The 17868-nt window shown below is 54.1% G+C and overlaps 1 protein-coding gene across 4 annotated transcripts in view; it reads right to left on the bottom strand.

The window, feature by feature from the left end:
- Positions 1 to 550: 550 nt before the first annotated feature.
- SMG9 (SMG9 nonsense mediated mRNA decay factor) overlaps positions 551 to 17868 on the bottom strand; it is an 18766-nt gene continuing 1448 nt past the window's right edge. The window contains exons 2-16 of one of the 4 annotated variants that reach the window (XM_067020175.1): positions 16734 to 16816; positions 16245 to 16400; positions 14632 to 14666; positions 13920 to 13994; positions 13567 to 13831; positions 13392 to 13489; positions 11780 to 11892; positions 9478 to 9589; positions 6953 to 7048; positions 6467 to 6552; positions 3684 to 3790; positions 2870 to 2977; positions 2570 to 2698; positions 2116 to 2260; positions 551 to 1068 (exon numbers count right to left, since the gene is read on the bottom strand). In XM_067020175.1, the coding sequence (XP_066876276.1) occupies positions 990 to 1068; positions 2116 to 2260; positions 2570 to 2698; positions 2870 to 2977; positions 3684 to 3790; positions 6467 to 6552; positions 6953 to 7048; positions 9478 to 9589; positions 11780 to 11892; positions 13392 to 13489; positions 13567 to 13831; positions 13920 to 13994; positions 14632 to 14640 (1422 nt within the window). In that variant the 5' untranslated portion in view covers positions 14641 to 14666; positions 16245 to 16400; positions 16734 to 16816 and the 3' untranslated portion in view covers positions 551 to 989. The remainder of the gene's footprint in view (positions 1069 to 2115; positions 2261 to 2569; positions 2699 to 2869; positions 2978 to 3683; positions 3791 to 6466; positions 6553 to 6952; positions 7049 to 9477; positions 9590 to 11779; positions 11893 to 13391; positions 13490 to 13566; positions 13832 to 13919; positions 13995 to 14631; positions 14667 to 16244; positions 16401 to 16733; positions 16817 to 17868) is intronic. The other 3 variants (XM_067020174.1, XM_067020173.1, XM_059044555.2) reach the window with 3 other exon arrangements.

The following is a 17868-nucleotide window of genomic DNA, read 5'->3' as shown; positions in this document are numbered from 1 at the left end:
TGACTTACAGTAGATGGAAGGATGTGCATAGAATTACATGCAAATACTATGCTGTTCAGTATATGGGACTTGAGCATCCCAGGATTTTGGTATCTGTGGGGGGGTCCTGGAACCAATCCCTTGTGGACTCCAAGTGACGGCATATTATATTGACTAATTGTATTTAACTAGGGACGTGTTCTATTTTTTTAACGAATTAAGTTAGGCATTGCATTTAACTAGGCATTTCACCAAACGGAAGGCACCGTGTTCAACCGAGCAGAAAACCAGGGCCCTGTACCTTCCTCGCCATGGCACACCGAGATGGGAGGCTTGATATCACCCCAGGAAATAGAATACCCCTTTCTAGAGGCTTCCTCCGTAGCAAAGACTGGTCTTTAACCACCCCTGACAACTCTCTGACGTACAGTGGATGTGCCCACGGGAAGTTCATTCAGGCTCCAATGGGAGACCATGGCTAACCTGCCCCCCAAGGGCTGGACCCCAGAACTGGGGGGATTCCCAGGACAGCACGCTGGGGAGGGGGAAGAAGAGGAGCGCCACAACAGGCTTGCATGACTGTTTTTATTCCAGCCACCAGATCTGCCCCCATAAAGAACTCCCAGACCCTGCCTCACCTTCCAGGCAGGGGCCTGGAGTCAGGGCAGAGGGGCCTGCTGCTGCTGTCCCTGCAGAGGGAGGCCGACACGGAGCCTGGGCTTCCTGGTGACCACTCAGGCTCCTCCCGCAGCCTGTCCCTGTGGGGGCTGACGAAGGGCTGCCTCATCCAGGCTGGGGGGCGGGATCTCAAAGTCACCCCCTGAACAACGCTCCCTTGAGGATGGGGGACTGGCCCTGGACACCTCGTGTCTCCGGGTGAGGAAGTCACAGTCCCTGGTCCATCAGGCCTGCTGCCACTCTCTGCCCCGTGGGGGGAGGACGTGGGTGCCCCTCGCCATCCACTGGGGGCCCGGAAGGGGGTTCTCTGCGAGACATTCCTCCCCTTGGCCTCAGGCCAGCAGGCGGCTGTACTCTGCCAGGGCGGAGGACTTTTTCACCCCGTCCCAGATCCGGGCGGCGTAGTGAAACCTGTAAGGGGAGGTCAACAGTCAGAGCTGCCCTGGCTGTGGCCCCCGCATGACCGTAACACCTGGGATACAGGGAAGATGCCAACGCCAATGCTAGGTGGCCTGATCCCCTCACCTCCCCCAGGGGAAGTGAAGCTGAAGTCCTCGGGTACCCACCTCTGGGCCCAAACCACTTCCCGCTCCGCTCAGTGCTGGCCTTTGTGGGTAGGGGTCCATCTCTACATCCCTCCAGAGTCTTGTGATGATCAGAAATGTCTAGCAGCTGCATAACCCTCCCACCTCCCAAACTCTCCCCTCCCTGCTGGGCCCTGGTTTAGACCAAAGAGAGAAACAGAGCTCCGACCTGACCTGTACTCCGGCACTCGCCAAGTGGCTTCCTGCTGTGCCTGCACTCCCCACCCCTTCTGGCCACAGCCCACTGCAGACAGACCCAGGGGAGCCAAGCTGCAGCTACTTCTCAAGTTTCTGTTTCTCTGGGAAATGAGATGAGGCAGCCCCGTGTCTGTGGCAGCACTGCTGTGGGCTCTGGGCATACAGAGCCACGTAGAGTCGGGGCTGGGGAGGCAGGGCAGGGCTTTGTGAAGGAAGGTAGAGAAAGCCAGGGGCAGAGGCTCCCAGCGGAGGGGGCTAGTGGTGGGGAGGGGGGGCCTGGATAATGGATAATGCAGCTCCTGTGGTTCCCGACAGCTTTCCGCTTTCCTTTCCGGCACAGCTATGTTCTCCGTACTCAGGGCCTCAGAATAAATCTTTAAACTTGACTGGCTTCACTGGCCCTACTCCTCGCGGTCAAGTGACACTCAACCACAGTGCATGACCTTGCTACGTGACACTTCCTTTCTCTGAGCCTAAACCTCCCCACTAGTAAGACTGGTGACAAGATCTACACCCTCCTGGCTGACTGGGATTCAAAATCACGTGGAACGGCAACAAGATGGTAGCACTCATCAGTGCTCCAGGAAGGGAAGCTGAGGCATGGAGAGACCTCCGAGACCCTCAACACGGTCGAGGTGGGGCCCTCGCACTGACCTCCTCTGCCGAGTGCTCTTACCAATTCTTCTCGGTGAGGATCGTGTGTGACAGCTGCGGCCGGGCCATGGACATCACTTGGCTCCGGAGCTTGCTCACCAAGGACTGGAAGCTGGGGTGGCCTCGGTACCCAGGGAGCAGGGAGAAGAGTGGGCTGGAAGTGGGTCCTGGAAAGTCAGAAGTTAGGAGGGGAGGGGAAGGGGGACAGTCCCCCGAGAGAGGCCCTTCCTCCCAGTCAACAGCATCCTGGCATGCCAGGAGCGCCTCTGAGTTCAGTCCCGGCCCAGGTGCCCCCGTCCTTCTGTGACTTGGAAACATGCCCCTACGGAAGGGTCGGAGCACCTTAGGGACAGGCTTGAATCTCCCCCTCAGACCAGGGCGGGTCCCTGTCACCCCCAGACCGGGGCGGCCTGTGTCTCCCTCTAACCAGGTGGGCCATGTCTCCCTACGGACCAGATCCCGAGGCGGAACCGTACCTGCTCTTGGGGGGGTTTCACCCTCTGCCTCGCTGTCCATGAAGGGCATCAGGAACAGATTGACCTCGGAGTCCAGGAAGTCGGGTGGGAGCCCAGGGAAGACGTTGCACTGTAACATGGACAGCGTACCTGGCGGAGAGAACCCGTGAGGCTGCAGGCACAGTGCTGCAGGGCCGGGGGAGGTCCGCGCAGGGTGGTCAAGCTGGGGTCAGGGGACCGGTCTGGGGGCCGGGGCTATGGGACTGGATTGGGAGCCAGGAGGCCACTGGCCAGCTTGCGGGGTGGCTGGGACACCCTCACCCTTGTACCGCAGGTGCGAGTGGGCCATGAGCTGGTCAATCATCAGGTGCATCTGCCGCAGCTTCCGAGGGCAGAAGTCCTCCCGGCGAGCTTTGTTCTGCAGGAAGACTGCGGGTGGGAGGAGTCAGCCCAGCTCCTCTGGCGGGCGCTCGCCACTCCCCTTCTCACACCAAAGACCCGCCCTGCCCCTGAGTTCAGATCACTTGCATTTACACGATAAGTAACTTCCCTTTAGTACCAGGCCCTGTGCTGGGTGGGCAGCCTGGGGACCCAGAGAAATGAGTCAGAGATGGTTTCTGCCCTCAGGAAGTCCCCAGAGTCTGATGGAAAAGGCAGAAGAGGAAGACGGCCACGTGGTCAGGAGCCTGGCAGAAAGACCAGGGGCTGGGCCAGGTGGAGGAAGCAGGCAAGACCCTGCCTGGGGTGCCATAAATGAGCCGGATCTTTGCAGAAGAGCAGTGTGTCAGAGCGCAGGGCAAGGACAGAGCGGACCCAGGATGCGCGTGTAGGGGCCCAAGCGGGGCGACCAGGGTGTGTGGCGCCACGGGGGCCGACTCCACACTCACTCCCTGAGCCCTGTGCCGTGGACCCAGAAGCAGGCAGACTAGGGTCCTGCCCCCAAGGGGCTCCCATTCTGATCGAGGGGCCGGGGCTGGACTCGGGGCTCACGCCCTGATGGCCAGGGGGTCCCTCAGAGGAAGCGGCAGCCGACCCTTCGCGACTCTCCTCCTCCCAGTGTCCCCTCCCAGGGTACTCCCGGATTCCGACCGCCCCCTCCCCTGGCCGCCACTGCAGCCCCCGGAACGCCTCTCACCCAGGTGGGGGTAGTACTCAGTGCCTTCATCGGAGCCTGACGAGCTGCTGGACTCATGGCTGGGGGACGGGGTGGAGGGCTTCACCATCTCTGCTGTCTGGAGGAACCTTGGGGTTTGGGGTGACAGGTTGGTGCTCTGCCGCCGGCCCCCCATATCCCACAGCCTGGGGAAGGAGGGGGCTCCCTTCACGGATCTGATTAAAGCTACAGCAACACTCAGAAAAATGCCACATACACACGATATTTCTCACACAGTTTTAGGGAACCCAGAGACAACCCTCTCAGACACTGATCCCTGGACCCATGTCAACACATATGTATTTTTTAACGAGTTTATGCCATCAAGAAAAATACTTGATTTTTTAGAGGAGTTTTAAGTTCATAGCAAAACCGAGTGGAAAGCAAAGAGAATTCCCATGGACCACCCCCCGCCCCAAACACACAGCCTTCCCACTTCGCAACATTCTCATGATTCTCCACTGACACATCGTTACAACCCAAAGTCCACGGTTTACGTTAGGGCTCTCTCCTGGTGGTGTATGTTCTATGGGTTTTGACAAAAACCACATAAATCCACCATTCGTATCACACCGAGTAGTTTCAGGGCCCTAAAAATCCTCTCTGCTCCACCTATTCACCCCTCCCTCCCCTCCCCAACCCTGGCAGCCACTGATATTTTTACTGGTCTCCGTAGTTTTGCCTTTTCCAGAACGACACAGAGTTGGAATCATATAGTATAAAGCCTTTTCAAATTGGCTTCTTTCAATTAATAATATCCATTTGAGGCTCCTCCATTGTCTTCCATGGCATGGCAGCGTATCTCTTTTTAACACTGAATAATATTCCATCGTGTGGATGTACCACAACTTATTTATCCGTTTATCTACCAAAGGACATCTTGGCTGCCCCTGGTTTTGGCAATTATGAATAAAGCTGTGCGGGTTTTTGTATGGATGTAAGTTTTCAGTTTATGCTATTTTAAAGTAATTCTTCCAAATACATAAAAGTATATATGAGTAAATAAAATAAACCTGAGATAAGGGCTAACGGGATCTGATAAACTATGGCCCTTCTCCTCGTACAGACATGCACACAAAGCAATCTGGAGTGACTGAGGGGGGCAGGAAGGGACAACAGAGTTGAAGGTTCCCTCAGACCAGACTGGGGTCCCTGATCTCAGGACTCAGCTGAGGGGGCCGCAGGGCAAAAGGGCCTCTGAGCCTATAAGCACCTACTATGTGCCCAGATTGCGCTGGCACCTCCCTTCCAGGCCGTCCCTAAATCAGGCCACGAATATGGTATCCACAATTTCCAGGGATTCACCTGCTCTGGGAAGCCCACCTGTAGACTCTGGCTTAAAACCGAGGCTCTGCACGGGCCAGCCTGAGGCCACACCCCACCACAATGTGAACTCCACAGGGCAGCCTGTGTTACCTGTTTGTTCACACCTGTATCCCCAGAGCCCAGGACAGCGACCAGCCTATGTAAATGTCCAATATATTTGTCCTTTGAATGAATTCCAATGGACGATGGTGGTAGGAGGGGGCGTTTCAGAATTAAGTCACTTAGATCTGGTCACAAGAGCCGGCTCCCCCAGCAGTTTGTTTTTTACTGTTGGCCAGACCCTCAGCTCCCGCCCATCTCCAGAGTTACTAACACAAACCTTAAGCTCCCACTTAATCTACTGCTTACTATGCACCAGGTACTGTGTTGAATGCTTTACATTCTTTAACCCACTTCATCTGCAGAACACCGTTTGCCTATGAGGAAGTGTGGAAAAAGCAACCACTCGCCTAACAAGTACTGGGATTCAAACCCAGGGCTGCCTGACTCTGGAGACATCTGCTTCCTTCAGCTCGGCTCTCCCCTCCCCACGAGCTCCTGTTCCTTCCATCTGTCTGTCTGGGCCCCGTGCCCAGGGCTGCTGGCCTCCCCACAGCTACCTCCTGGGGCCTGAGGCCAAGAGGATCGGAGCCAGTCCTACCTGGGGGCATTTCTGGAACCTCCAGCTGCTTCAGGCAGGACTCCTGCCAGATCCTGACTCCCTCCCTTCCCTGCCCACCAGGGTCCCGCGGGAATGGCACCTACGCCTGGAGGAGGTGGACCACGAGGCTCCAAGGACCAGTTCCTCAGTATGCTATTCATTCAACAAACTTGTGTTAAATTTCCACCTTGTGCCAGGCACTGTGTGAGCCACTGGGGCTTACATTCTAACAAGGGAAACGACCATAAAAAGGTCCACGTATCACTCCCTCCCCATCCTGTCAGGGAGTGATACGTGCGATGAAGGAGAACACAGCAGGGTAAGAGCGGGAGAATCACAAGAGAGGCAGTGTCAGCAGGTCGGGGAGGCCTCGGGGGGACGTGAAGGACATGAGGGAGGGGTCCTGGCAGCCGCGGGGAGAGTGTTTCCAGCCGAGGGATGAGGCGGGCAGAGATCCTAAGCGCCACGAGGGACAACCGTGGGGCCACCACACCTTTGATGGCAGGAGCGAGGGAAGTGCTGGAAGAGGTCAGGGAGGTGACCGGGACCACATCACGTAGGACCTTGTTAGCCACGCATGGGGAGGACTTTGAATTTTACTCTGAGTGATGTGCACAGTCAGTGGAGGGTTGTTAAGTGTGTATGTGTGCTGAGAGAGGATTAGGTGGCAGTGATCCTCTCCAACTCACATTTTCAAAGGGTCCCTGTGGCTGCCGTGTGGAAGCAGTGAGAGCTGGGCAAGTGGCTGAGTCTCTGGGGCCCCGTCCCTGGCCTGGCTCCGCTCCTGACAGCGCCTCACCTGTACAGACTGAGGTCCGTGAACCAGTCCTGGACGACAATCACCACGTGGCAGACAGTGAAGAGGAAGGCCGCGATCTGGAGTGACTGAGCGGGGCAGGAAGGGACAAGAATTGAAGGTCCCCTCAGCCCAGACTGAGGTCCCTGATCTCAGGACTCAGCTGAGGGGGCCACAGGGCAAAAGTGCCTCTGAGCCTATAAGCACCTACTATGTGCCCAGATTGCGCTGGCACTTCCCTTCCAGGCCATCCCTAAAATGGGCCAGGTGGCAATGATCAGCCCCTTTTTACACAGGCGGATACGGAGGCTCGAAGGGGGGATGATTTTGCCAAGAGGCAGAGCCAGGAGCTGAGCCAGGTCTGACTCTTGGTGCTGTCCTCTCCCTCCAGCTCTGGGGTACCCAGGGCTCTTATGAAGCAGAAACTAGCCCAACCCATATCCACTAGCGCTCCATCCTGGACCACCAGGCCTGGCTCGGCCCCCTCACCTGCATCTCCACGTAGGTGTGGGGCAGGCTGTACTCTGGAGGCAGCTTGCGGTCGTTGTTGATGAGGTGGTCCAAGATGGAGGGGCTCAGGATGGGCTGGAACAGGAAGACAGCTAGGTGTCAGGGAAGGGCTAGGGGTCAGGATCCCAGGGGACATGGCCACCCAAGTTCCACCTGATGACGGCAGACACATCACCTCTCAGGACACAATAATGTCAGATGCACGGGCAGTTTCTAATTAGGAAAGAACTAGTCAGTGAGAGGAGGTGACAGAAAAAAGGTTTCAAAGCCGACACTTTCCCCAGCTCTTTTACAAGTCCCCACTGCTCTCAAGTGCTGCGTGCCCCAGAAGAACACTCCTAGTGCTGATAAATCTAACACATACTTGAATGAGTCATGTCCCTGAAACACCCTTACTCTGTTGTTTCAAACGCTTTCAAAACTTCACTAGGATAATCACTCAGGTCAAATAACAGTGATTAATGTTAAGACTAGTGAGGATTTAAAAGGCTGCATCAGGGCTTCCCTGGTGGCGCAGTGGTTAAGAATCCACCTGCCAGTGCAGGGGACACAGGTTCGAGCCCCAGTCCAGGGAGATCTCACATGCCGTGGAGCAACTAAGCCTGTGTGCTACAACTACTGAGCCTGCCCTCTAGAGCCCGCGAGCCACAACTACTGAGCATGAGTGCTGCAACTACTGAAGCCTCCACGCCTAGAGCCTGTGCTCCACAACGAGAAGCCACCGCAATGAGAAGCCCACGCACCGCAACGAAGAGTAGCCCCCGCTCGCCGCAACTAGAGAAACCCAGCACAAAGCAACGAAGACCCAACACAACCAAAACAAACAAACAAACAAAAGAACTGCATCAGTGGGTGTAAAAGAGTCAGCGGTGAGCTCATCACCTTTTTTTAAAGGAACATCCCACTAAAAATACAAGAGGCTAACTTAGTGGATAATCTATCCACTTCTTCCTGCCCTGGGTGAAATTAACTTTAAGAAAGAGGCTTTCCCAAGGGCTCACTTTCTAAAACCCCAAACACTGCAGTGTTCCATTTTGTCTTTTTTCATTCATTCATTCATTCATTCATTCACTCATTGCTTGCTTGCTGCACTGGGTCTTCATTGCTGCTCACGGGCTTTCTCTAGTAACGGCGAGTGGGGGCTACTCTTCCCTGTGCTGCGTGGGCTTCTTGTTGTGGTGGCTTCCTTGTTGTGAAACACGGGCTCTAGGTGCACGGGCTTCAGTAGTTCTGGCTCGCGGACTCTAGAGCACAGGTTCAGTAGTTGTGGCACATGGGCTCAGCAGTTGTGGCTCGCGGGCTCTAGAGCGCAGGCTCAGCAGTTGTGGCACACGGGCTTAGTTGCTCCGTGGCATGTGGGATCTTCCTGGAATGGGGTTCGAACCTGTGTCCCCTGCACTGGCAGGCAGATTCTTAACCACTGCACCACCAGGGAAGTCCCTTCCATTCTGTCTCCTTCTAACTTCTGCTCTGCCCCACGGGGGCCCCGGACCAGCTCACAGCTGGCGGGCACAAAATGCAAGCACCAGATTGTGGTAAGTCACGTGCTGTGCTGGGAGGTGTACATGGGTGCACGTGGTCACTGGTGGGCGCTCAGAGGAGGGGGAGACTTCCGGGAGGAGGCAACGCCCCTGCGGAGTCTCCAGGGAGGAGAAGGCAATAGCCAAGCAACAAAGCAAGGGCAGAGAGAATGTTCTAATGGTGTCGATGCTGACAGCCAAGAGTACTGAGAACCCACTTCATGCCAGCACTTTACCTGTGTTAACTCACTGACACCTCACAGAAACCCTACGAGGGAGGTAATGTTGTTTTTCCCACTTAAGAAAACAGAGGAGTGGAAACGTTAAACAACTTAGTCAAGGTTGCAGAGCTCAGGAACGAGACTATGGTGAGGCCTGGAGGTGTGTGTCGTGGGGCTGGTGTCTGTATCAGAGAGGGGAGTCCAGGGAGTCTGACGGAGGCCAGCCGCACAGGCCCCGGCTGCCTAGCTAAGGAACACGGATCTTGGAGAAGCTGAGGAAAGGTGCCAGGTAACGTAGGACAGGCCAGCTCTCGTGACAGTGAGGTGCCTGAAGGCTCACCACGCGCCACCCCACGCCCAGCACTCTGCCTGGACTGTTCCACTGACTCCCTGCAACCCTCCTATGAAGCTGAGAAAACTATCACCCCCATTTACAGATGAAAAAATGGAGGTGGGGGTGTTTAAAACTTACTTAGAAAGGGCCAGCTCTGGCTGTAGACTGACTCTAGGGCACATAATTCCAAATGCTATGCTGTAAGATTCCTTAGGCTCCTGTGTACACGATGGATGGGAGGGGAGAGGGGGTGAAATCTGACAAGAAGAGACTAAGGGCCAAAAAGAGACACAACTTGCCCAAAGGCACTAGCACGTCCATGGCTTGGCCGGAGCCCCATGGAATCCAAGCAAGGTTCTGGCTTAAACACATTTGGGGATGAAGGTGAGTGCTGCATGCAGCAGGGTGGGGTGAGTGGGGGGTCAGCACCTGTGTGTCCAGGAAAACGATCCGCTCCTGGGTAATAAAGAAGTCAATGCCACTGGTCTGGTTGCCCCCTCGTTCCTTCATTTCGGCACTCTGGGCCCGGAAGACATAGGCCCTGTGGAAAGAAGCAGGTGGGGGCATTAGAGGTCAGGTTCTTGGCCTTTGCTGCCTCCAGAGTGTGGCCCTGTGAGCCCATGAGATGTGATTTCCCACCTGCCCGCAAGGCCTTCCATTCATGGCCCCTGCTGCTTAGGGGGCTATGTTTTATATCACATGACTTCATCCCTACCCAGAGGTACACAACAAAATCAGTAGACCGAGGTGTTTAAGAGCAAGGACTTTGCTGCACTGCTGGGATTCAAACCCCAGCTCTGCTTCTTCCTGGCTGTGTGGCTTTGAGTAAGTTCCTTAAGCTCTTTCTCCTTGGTTTCCTCATCTGTAAAACGGGGACAACAATAGTCTCAATCTCTCAGAGTGACTCTGAAGTTAATATACATAAAGCCCTTAAAAGAGTGCCTGATACACGGTGATATAAAATTGCTATTAATTATCAAGTGTACCTGCCACGTGCCAGGCACGGGACACACAGCACTGAGTACTCTCCGCCCCACAGTGAGAGGATGCAGGGCATCTTGGTTCCCAGTTCTTACCCTGACTGCAGCGCTTTCCCTGCTCCCCCTCCTCAGAGTCTGCTTGTTCTCAAATGGCTCCCTGACCACCTGATTTAAAACAGCAACCTGGCCCCAACGCCACCTCCCTATAACCCCTTCCCGTTTGATTATCATCTTCTAATGTGCTTGTTTACTAGCTCCCCATTAAAATGCAAGCCCCACGGGGACAGAGATTTTTGCCACTTTTGTTTACTATTGTAGCCCCAGCACCCAGGACAGGGCCTGGCCCATGGTAAACACCCAATAAATATCTGTTGAACTAAAGCAGGGAGACCAGTTAGGAGAGGCTCCTGGCCTTCTCCAGGGGAGATGGCAGTGGCCTGGACCAGGAGATGAGTGTGGTGGAGGAGAGGAGCAGATGAATTCTCAAGATAATTAGGAGATAAAACTTATGAGATCTGATGACAAGAGTTGGTACTGTCTGCCATGTCACAGGCAGACCGGCCTCAGAAGGACACAATAGGCCGACAGGATTCTAGCTCAAGTATCCGAGCCGGCAGCCACAGGGAAGTTTTGCTAGTTGGGGGTGGAAGCCGAGATGGAAAGGATGCCAGCCAAAAGAGCTGCAGCTGTGCCAGAGCGGAGCCCAGTTGAGCTGAAGTCATGAGTGAGCAGAGAAGAGCGGGGACAGAGCTGACCTGGGAGGCGGGGCACCCACAGCTCTGGGTCTGGTGATATATGTTCTCGCCACAGGGGTTCTTAACCTGTTCCGGGTTTCCCTCAGGCCCCTCTGAGAGCTGGTGGGAACTATGGACACTTTCCCTAGAAGAGAAGCCTGACTTTAAATGTGTGTAGAATCCTGCGTATACCGTTTGAGGGTTCATGGATCCCTGAGGCCCATCCATGGTGTCCAGGGTGACATCAGCGACTTTAAAAAACCAAACTCCTACACTTTTAGATAACCCTAGGTGGCCACAACCCCCGCTCACCGCCGCCCCCATCTTGATTCTTCCCTAATTAGACTATGTTCCCTACCTTACTCCCTAATCCCTGTCTTTCCCTCTTTCCTTCCCTGCCCTCAGTCTGGGGCTCTAGTTCTCAAGCTCCCTCCTCCCCCAAAGGACTCCATCCTTTACCTTCACAATCATACCCCGTCTTTACTCAGCAAGGCAGGACTGAGGCTGGTCTAGAACCCACGCCCTCCACCCAGGTCCCTTGTCCCAGTGTTTCCCAGGCCACGTCAGCCGCATCCTGCGAGCACTCGCTCTATGCCAAGTTCTTGTTAACTTTTGCCTTTCCAATCTTGTCTCATCCTCCCAAAACCCACTTTACAGATGAGGAAGTGAGATACCAGGAGGGGAAGGGACCTGCCCAAGAACAGCCAGCTGGTGAGCGGCAGGGCTGAGACTGAGGTGAACCTAAATCCAAAGACCTAATGAATACGCCATGCTAGTTCCTGGCTGGCCCTGTACCATTTGCTGGCACAAGGAAGGAAGGGAGGGAGGGAGGTACAGGATTGGTGTCCTTGGAGCTACACCAAAGTTTGGTCCAGACTGGTCATCATCCTCGTGTGACAGAGACATTGAGGTCAAGGGAGGGTAAGCAACTTCCCAAACACCACTTGCAATATCCAGGCCCACCCTCCCCTGACCTAGGTGGGTGCCACCTCCCTTCCAGACCCAACGCCCCCTCACCTCTGGTCCTCCTCAGGAGTGTTGGCTGACAACAACGACATAACCATGGATTTGCCTGTCCCCTGGAGGCCCAGGACACCAACCACCAAGACATCGGTCTGATCCAACAGGTACTGCGGGAAGATGCAGGAATGAGACCCTCAAACATCTGTCGGTTGATGGAGTGGGAGTGAGGAAGGGGCCCTAGAGACTTCCATGGCTCGCCCACCTACCTTCTCAGATATAAAGAAAAACGTTTGTGCTCCAAATCCCCTCAACTGGGCAAAGAATGGGGAAAGCGGGGTATATGGAATGTTCTGGGCACAAAGAACAGCATTTGTGAGAGCTCCAAAGCAGAAAAGAGCCTCGCTGGTCAAGAAGGTACTAGGAAGTCAGCGTGGCTGGAACACAGAGGAAAAGGGGCGCCTGACTTTGGGGAGAAGTGGAGAGGCATAGGAACGAAAGGATGGGTGGAAGAAGCCAGGACTGGGTAACTGAGGGCCACTGGAGCAGACTCCTGGGAGGCTTTGGGCTTCAGGCAGGTTGGGAAAACATGAGAAAGCATGAGAAAGGCAGCGGTAAGCAGGAAGGGGAGCCCAGCCCGTCCTGGCTCTGTGGGATTTAAGAGTCCTATAGAATCCTGAGACCTTCACCTCTGGGCTGCCAGCTCTGCTGATTTTCACCACCAGGGGGCATAAGAGACACTCCTCACGGAAAACAGTCATGTCCTCAATGTGGCTGCTGCACCTTAGAATCATCTGGAGAGCTCTAAAAAAACCCCTCTAATCCTGGGCTGAACCCTAGACCCACTAAAGCAGAATATCGAGGGCTAGCCCAGTTCAATATGGTAGACACTGACCACATGTGGCTACTTAAATTTAAATTAATTAAAATTAAACAAAACTACAGATCAGTTCCTCAGTTATATGAGCCACATTTGGGGATTTGTGGGTAAGCGCTCTATAGCAGGGCCTGGACGGCGGCTTTTTTTTTTTTTTTAAAAGCTCCCCAGTTGATACCAACATGAGAGTGGTAACAGATGGGCCTGGTATGTTGTTAGTAAACCCAAGCTGTTGGAGAAGGAGAGGGAGCACACCTGGGAGAATCTGAGTAATGTGACAAGCCTGGGAGGAAAAAACAGGATGGGGGGAAATGAAGACGGGGACACTGGAAGTAGATATGATGGTCCAGGACTGTGAGGTGTGGACTACAGTGCGGGCTGCTGGGATGGAGGCGGAACCTCCGGGGGCTAACCTTCAAACCAGTTCACATTGGTGCTGCATGGGTCTCGACCAATCAGGAGGAGGACTGGAGCAGGCCCAGGAGGCTGCCCTGCTGCGTGCGAGAGGGGGCAGGAGATCCCAGGGCCTCTGCAGTGGTAATGGGTCCCTCTTTGCCAACCACTATCAAAGTATTTCAGCATTTTAACAACCAGCACAGCTGAGCTAGTGTAAGCCACTGAAATTCGGCCTAGCTAGGTGAGAACTTTCTGATCCATTGTCTCTCACTGCTGCCATTGCCCGAAAGCGGTCTAGTCTGGTGTTGCCTGTCAAGAAGGTGGGGAGCGGGGAGGAGGTGAGGGTGTGGGACCCAGAGAAGGTGGAGCAGGGAGAGACCCTTGACCCCCAAGTACCTCAATGGCACTGTCGCACCAATTCATCTGGTCATCCACCAACTTGATGCTGTGCTTCATGCGCTCTGGGGGCAGCAGTTTGGCCTGGCCCACGACAGCTGCAGACAAGGACGTGCTGAGGGTCTGTGCGAGGGGGTTCCGGCTCCCAACCAGATCCCGCCCGGCCCCAACTCACGGTCCATGGCTGCTGGTGCGGCAGTCCCCATGCCCCGGTTCTGGATCTGGTACACAGGCTGTGTGGGTCTCTGCCCCTCCTTCTCCCCCTTGGGTGGTGCAGGGGCTGCAGTGGGTGCCGGGGCAGTGCCCTCGGGGGTGGAGGCATTCGCCGTGGCCGCAGGCCCTTTCCCCTCCTCCCGTGGCTTCATGAGGACAATGGGCTTCTCAAGAGGGGCTGGGGCAGGGGGGGCGGCAGGGGCCGTTGGAGTCGGTGGCTGCTTTGACTAAGGGCGTGAGAAGGTTCCAGTCAGTGGAGAGACCCTTGCCCTAACTGCTCCCAGCCTCCCCTTCCAAAGCGTCTTCCCCTCTCACCCGCTCTGCTGGAGGTTTTGAGAGGATAATGGGGGTTTTCTGCATGACCGCCGTGCTTGTCTCTTCGCTGCCATCCTGTGGTGAGGGAGGGCAGTTACTTAGGAGTGGCTCCCCTAGCTCCCTGGACACCCCTCTAAGTGCCAAGTACCATTCTAAACACCTTCAGACATAAACTCCTCCAATCCTACCAACAGCCCTGTGAGAGATACCTTTATCCCCATTTTTCAAATGAAGAAACTGAGATCCAGAGAGGTTAACTGGCTTGCCCAAGGCCACAAAGCCAGTTAGGCAGTGGAGCCAGGCCTTGAAGCCAGATAGCCGGGTTCCAGAACCACGCTGCCAGCCGCTCCACTCGGCTGCCTTTGCTAGACAAAGGCAGACAGAGCCCAGGCAGAAGGCGCTGGGGCTCTGGAGGGAGAGACATCTGCATTCGAACTTGGCCTTGGCTTCTGTTGGTTGTGTGAACACGGATAAGGAACCACCCTTACTTAGGCCTGTTTGCTCATCTGGCAAATGGGGATAGGAATTCCTTCCTCACAGGACTGTTAAGAGGCTGAAAGTAGACAGGACTCACAAACCGTCCACGTAGCATTGGGCACGTGAAAGGTGCGCAATATCTAGAGCTGCTATCCTGGCAGCCCTGCTGTCCCAACCTCCGCTCCCCAGCCCCACCCGGGCTAGCCAAGTCAGCGGACTGAGTCCCATGCCTTACCCTCTTCATGCCTCTTCTGTCTCACCCCCATCTGCCTAAGAAAGGGGAGAGACCTGAGTTTGAATCCTGTTCCTTCTGTGGTACCCTGAGTAACCCTGGGTGAGTCTTGACCCTTCACTACGTCTGTTTCTTTACCCACATATTGAGGATACTTATTTAAATCCTGCTCACTCACTGGCCTATGACGAAGGACAAACCAAAGGATATGAACGTGCTTTGCAAAGAACAGGTGAGGGTGGAGAGAAGATGATGGATAGGAGATACAGTCAGGAGGCACCGTGTATAGCACTGGTACCCAACTGGCGTTGGGGTGGTAACCAGGATGAGACCTGATGGGCTGTCACTAGTAGTGGGAGGAAGAGAATTGGCAGGAAGACGCTGAGGTCAGCAGGAGACATGGAGGATGTGAGGAGTCCATTGGCCAGTTAGGAGGCTGCCAGGGCTCAGTAGCAAAGTCAGAGTCAAAGACAAGAGATCTGGGAGTTGCTTGTTCAGGGACTGAAGCTGAAGGTGCAGGAAGATGGTAACATTCCCCAGAAAGATGTGTGTGGAAGGAGGAGAGACTGCGTGTTGGCACTTATGCTGTGGCCCAAGGGAAGGAGTAAGCCAAGCTCACTGTGAATAAATTTCCTTCATGTTTTTTGCAGCTTTATGGCTCAGAAACTGTGCCGACCATTATCTTCTTCCACTCCCCCCACCCCAAATAAACAGCCCTTAGAAGCGGGCAGGGCCCTGGAGAAAGAACCCGGGGGGCAGGCTATGGCAGTGAGTCACCTACACACAGGAGAGGAGCAAGGCAGGACCGGGCCCACAATGAACCTCCCGATTCCCGGTCCAGGACACTCTACAGCAGACACAGTGGTGCTGCGCCTGAGGCTCACTTGGATTCGGGTTCAAGTCCTGGCCCCAAAGCTTATTGACTTGTGACTTTGGGTAAGTCCCTTCCCCTCTAAGACTCATTTCCTCATTAGTGAAAACTGGGTCCATCATAGGCTCTACACTTCGTGGGACAGCTGCCAGAGTTCAGGAAGACCCAAAGGAGGGAAAGCGCTCTGCAGAGCACCAGCACACTACGCACTGCTCAATAAACAAAAAAGGCTGCTATTATTACACAACTCTGGAAAATAGGAGCTTCTGGCACCTCTCAGCTCAAACTCTAATGCCAATTCCAGTCAGTGAAATCCAAAGTTCTTTCCAAGGCCTATCAGGTCCCACATGATCTGGCCCCAGTTTCCTCTCTGATCTCATCTTCTATCACTTCCCCTTCTTCATCCACTGCAGCCATGCTGGCTTCCTGGCTACTCCTTGAACACACCAGATAAAGGCCTCAGGGCCTTTGCATTTGCTGTTCTTTCTGTTTTGAATGCTCTTCACTCAGATTCTGTCAGGACTTGTCCCCTTGCCTCCTTCAGGTCTCTGCTCAAAAGTCAGCTCTTCAGAGAAGCCTTCTCTGCTTCATCTAAGATAGCCCCTTTATCACTCTGAGGGCAGTCCGTTTTGTCCACAGATATATCCCCAGCATCTAGATGAGGGCCTGGTGCCTAGCAGGTGCTCAATAAACTTTGGTGGAATGCGTGGACACGTGAATGCTGCCCTTGGGCCCAGACACTCACCCGTCTCTCTCTGTCCCAAGGTGCAATGTAGTCCCTCTCCCGACCGCCAGGCCCGGAGAGATTCTGGGGGCCGCCAGGGCCTGGTTCCTTCCATCGCCGCCGCCTGTCTATCCCATAGAGCCCAGGCTGACTGTGCCCAGACTCAGACATGGTCACCTATGGGTAGAAAGAAGTTGATTCCAGGATGAAGAAAGTCTCTCCCCACTCTATCTGGCTTACCCTGGACTATAAGAAGGCACTTCCTTTCAAGAGAGCTCTGTGGCTGTGGCAGTGACTGCCAGAAGGATCTCAATAGCCATTCTTCACTTGTTCCAAAGAAATAAAACCCTCAGTTCTGAGTTGGATACATGGCTGTCCAGAATACACTTCTCAGCCTAGTCTGCAGTTAGCTGCAGCCATGTGATTAAGCTCTTTCTGGCCAATGGTATGACACCAGAAATGTGTTTTGGCAGCACTCAGAAACTTTTCTTCACAGACACTGGCACCCACCTTTTGTCCCTTTCTCCTACTAGCTGAAAGGAATGCGGGTGTGGAGGCTGGAGCTCAAGCAGCCATCGAGGTCTGTGAGGCAGCTTCATGGAAGGAAGGCATAAGAGACAAAACACAAGGTTCGGGGACTCCCTATTAACCTTAAATTGCCTACCTCTGGATGCAGTGACAAACAAATCCCCTTCTATCTCTTGTAGCCAAAACTATTCCCAACTGTTGATCACTTCGCTCAACATAAATACTAACACATGGGGGAAGTCACATAAAAATGGGACATACTCTTTCCCAAAGTGCAGCAAAGCATTTCTATACACATATGTAACATGACCCCCAGTCCGACAACTACCCTTCTGATAACCCAATACTGGCACATGTGGGGGTGGGGCACCTGTATTCAAGGACCTGTTTTCACTGGGTGTCCCTCTACTTTCAGTGTGTTCACCTTCCATTACTGATGGTCTGCCATCCCTCACACTCCAAGGTCTCACCAGGGTCATTATATGTCATTATATGTCTCACATCTAAGACATTATAAAATGTATGGTTACCTATATAACCCACTCTCTTTCATTTAACTAGCTGCTTATAGGCTCCTAGGGAGTTTCCCCAGCTGTTTACACTTCATTCCAGGGAAGTCTCTTGAGTATGTCTGTTTGCAGGACTCGAGGCCAACTGCTATAGCTCACGGGTCCACATCTGGTCTGTCTTCTGTTTTTGGAAATAAAGTTTTATTGGAATACAGCCACATCCATCAATTTACAAGTTGTCTAGGGCTGCCTTCTTGATACAACGGCAGAGGTGAGTAGCTGAGACAGAGATACTATGGGCTGCAGAGTCTAAAGTAATTATTCTCTGGACCTTTACAGAAAAAGTTTGCTGACCTTTACTTAGCTCTGAAGTGCCTTCAAATCATTCTATGAATCCCTCCACCTCCCACCCCAGTAGAGTGACATTAAGAGGTCCTTGTGTAAGACTCTTTCCCCAGAAGGGAAGTATCTGTTTACAGGATGCAGGAGTAATTTTGCTAGCCAGGTAGGGGATTGTCTAGCTCCTTTCCCACTACTCTACGTGACCTCTCCCCTAGCCACAAACTAGGTGGAAGACTGTCTTCTGAGGCAAAGGAGGGCAAGCCAGT

The sequence above is a fragment of the Kogia breviceps genome, chromosome 18, assembly GCF_026419965.1.
Source record: "Kogia breviceps isolate mKogBre1 chromosome 18, mKogBre1 haplotype 1, whole genome shotgun sequence".
Taxonomy (NCBI): Eukaryota; Metazoa; Chordata; class Mammalia; order Artiodactyla; family Physeteridae; genus Kogia; species Kogia breviceps.
This window is presented reverse-complemented; position numbering and strand designations above follow the sequence as displayed.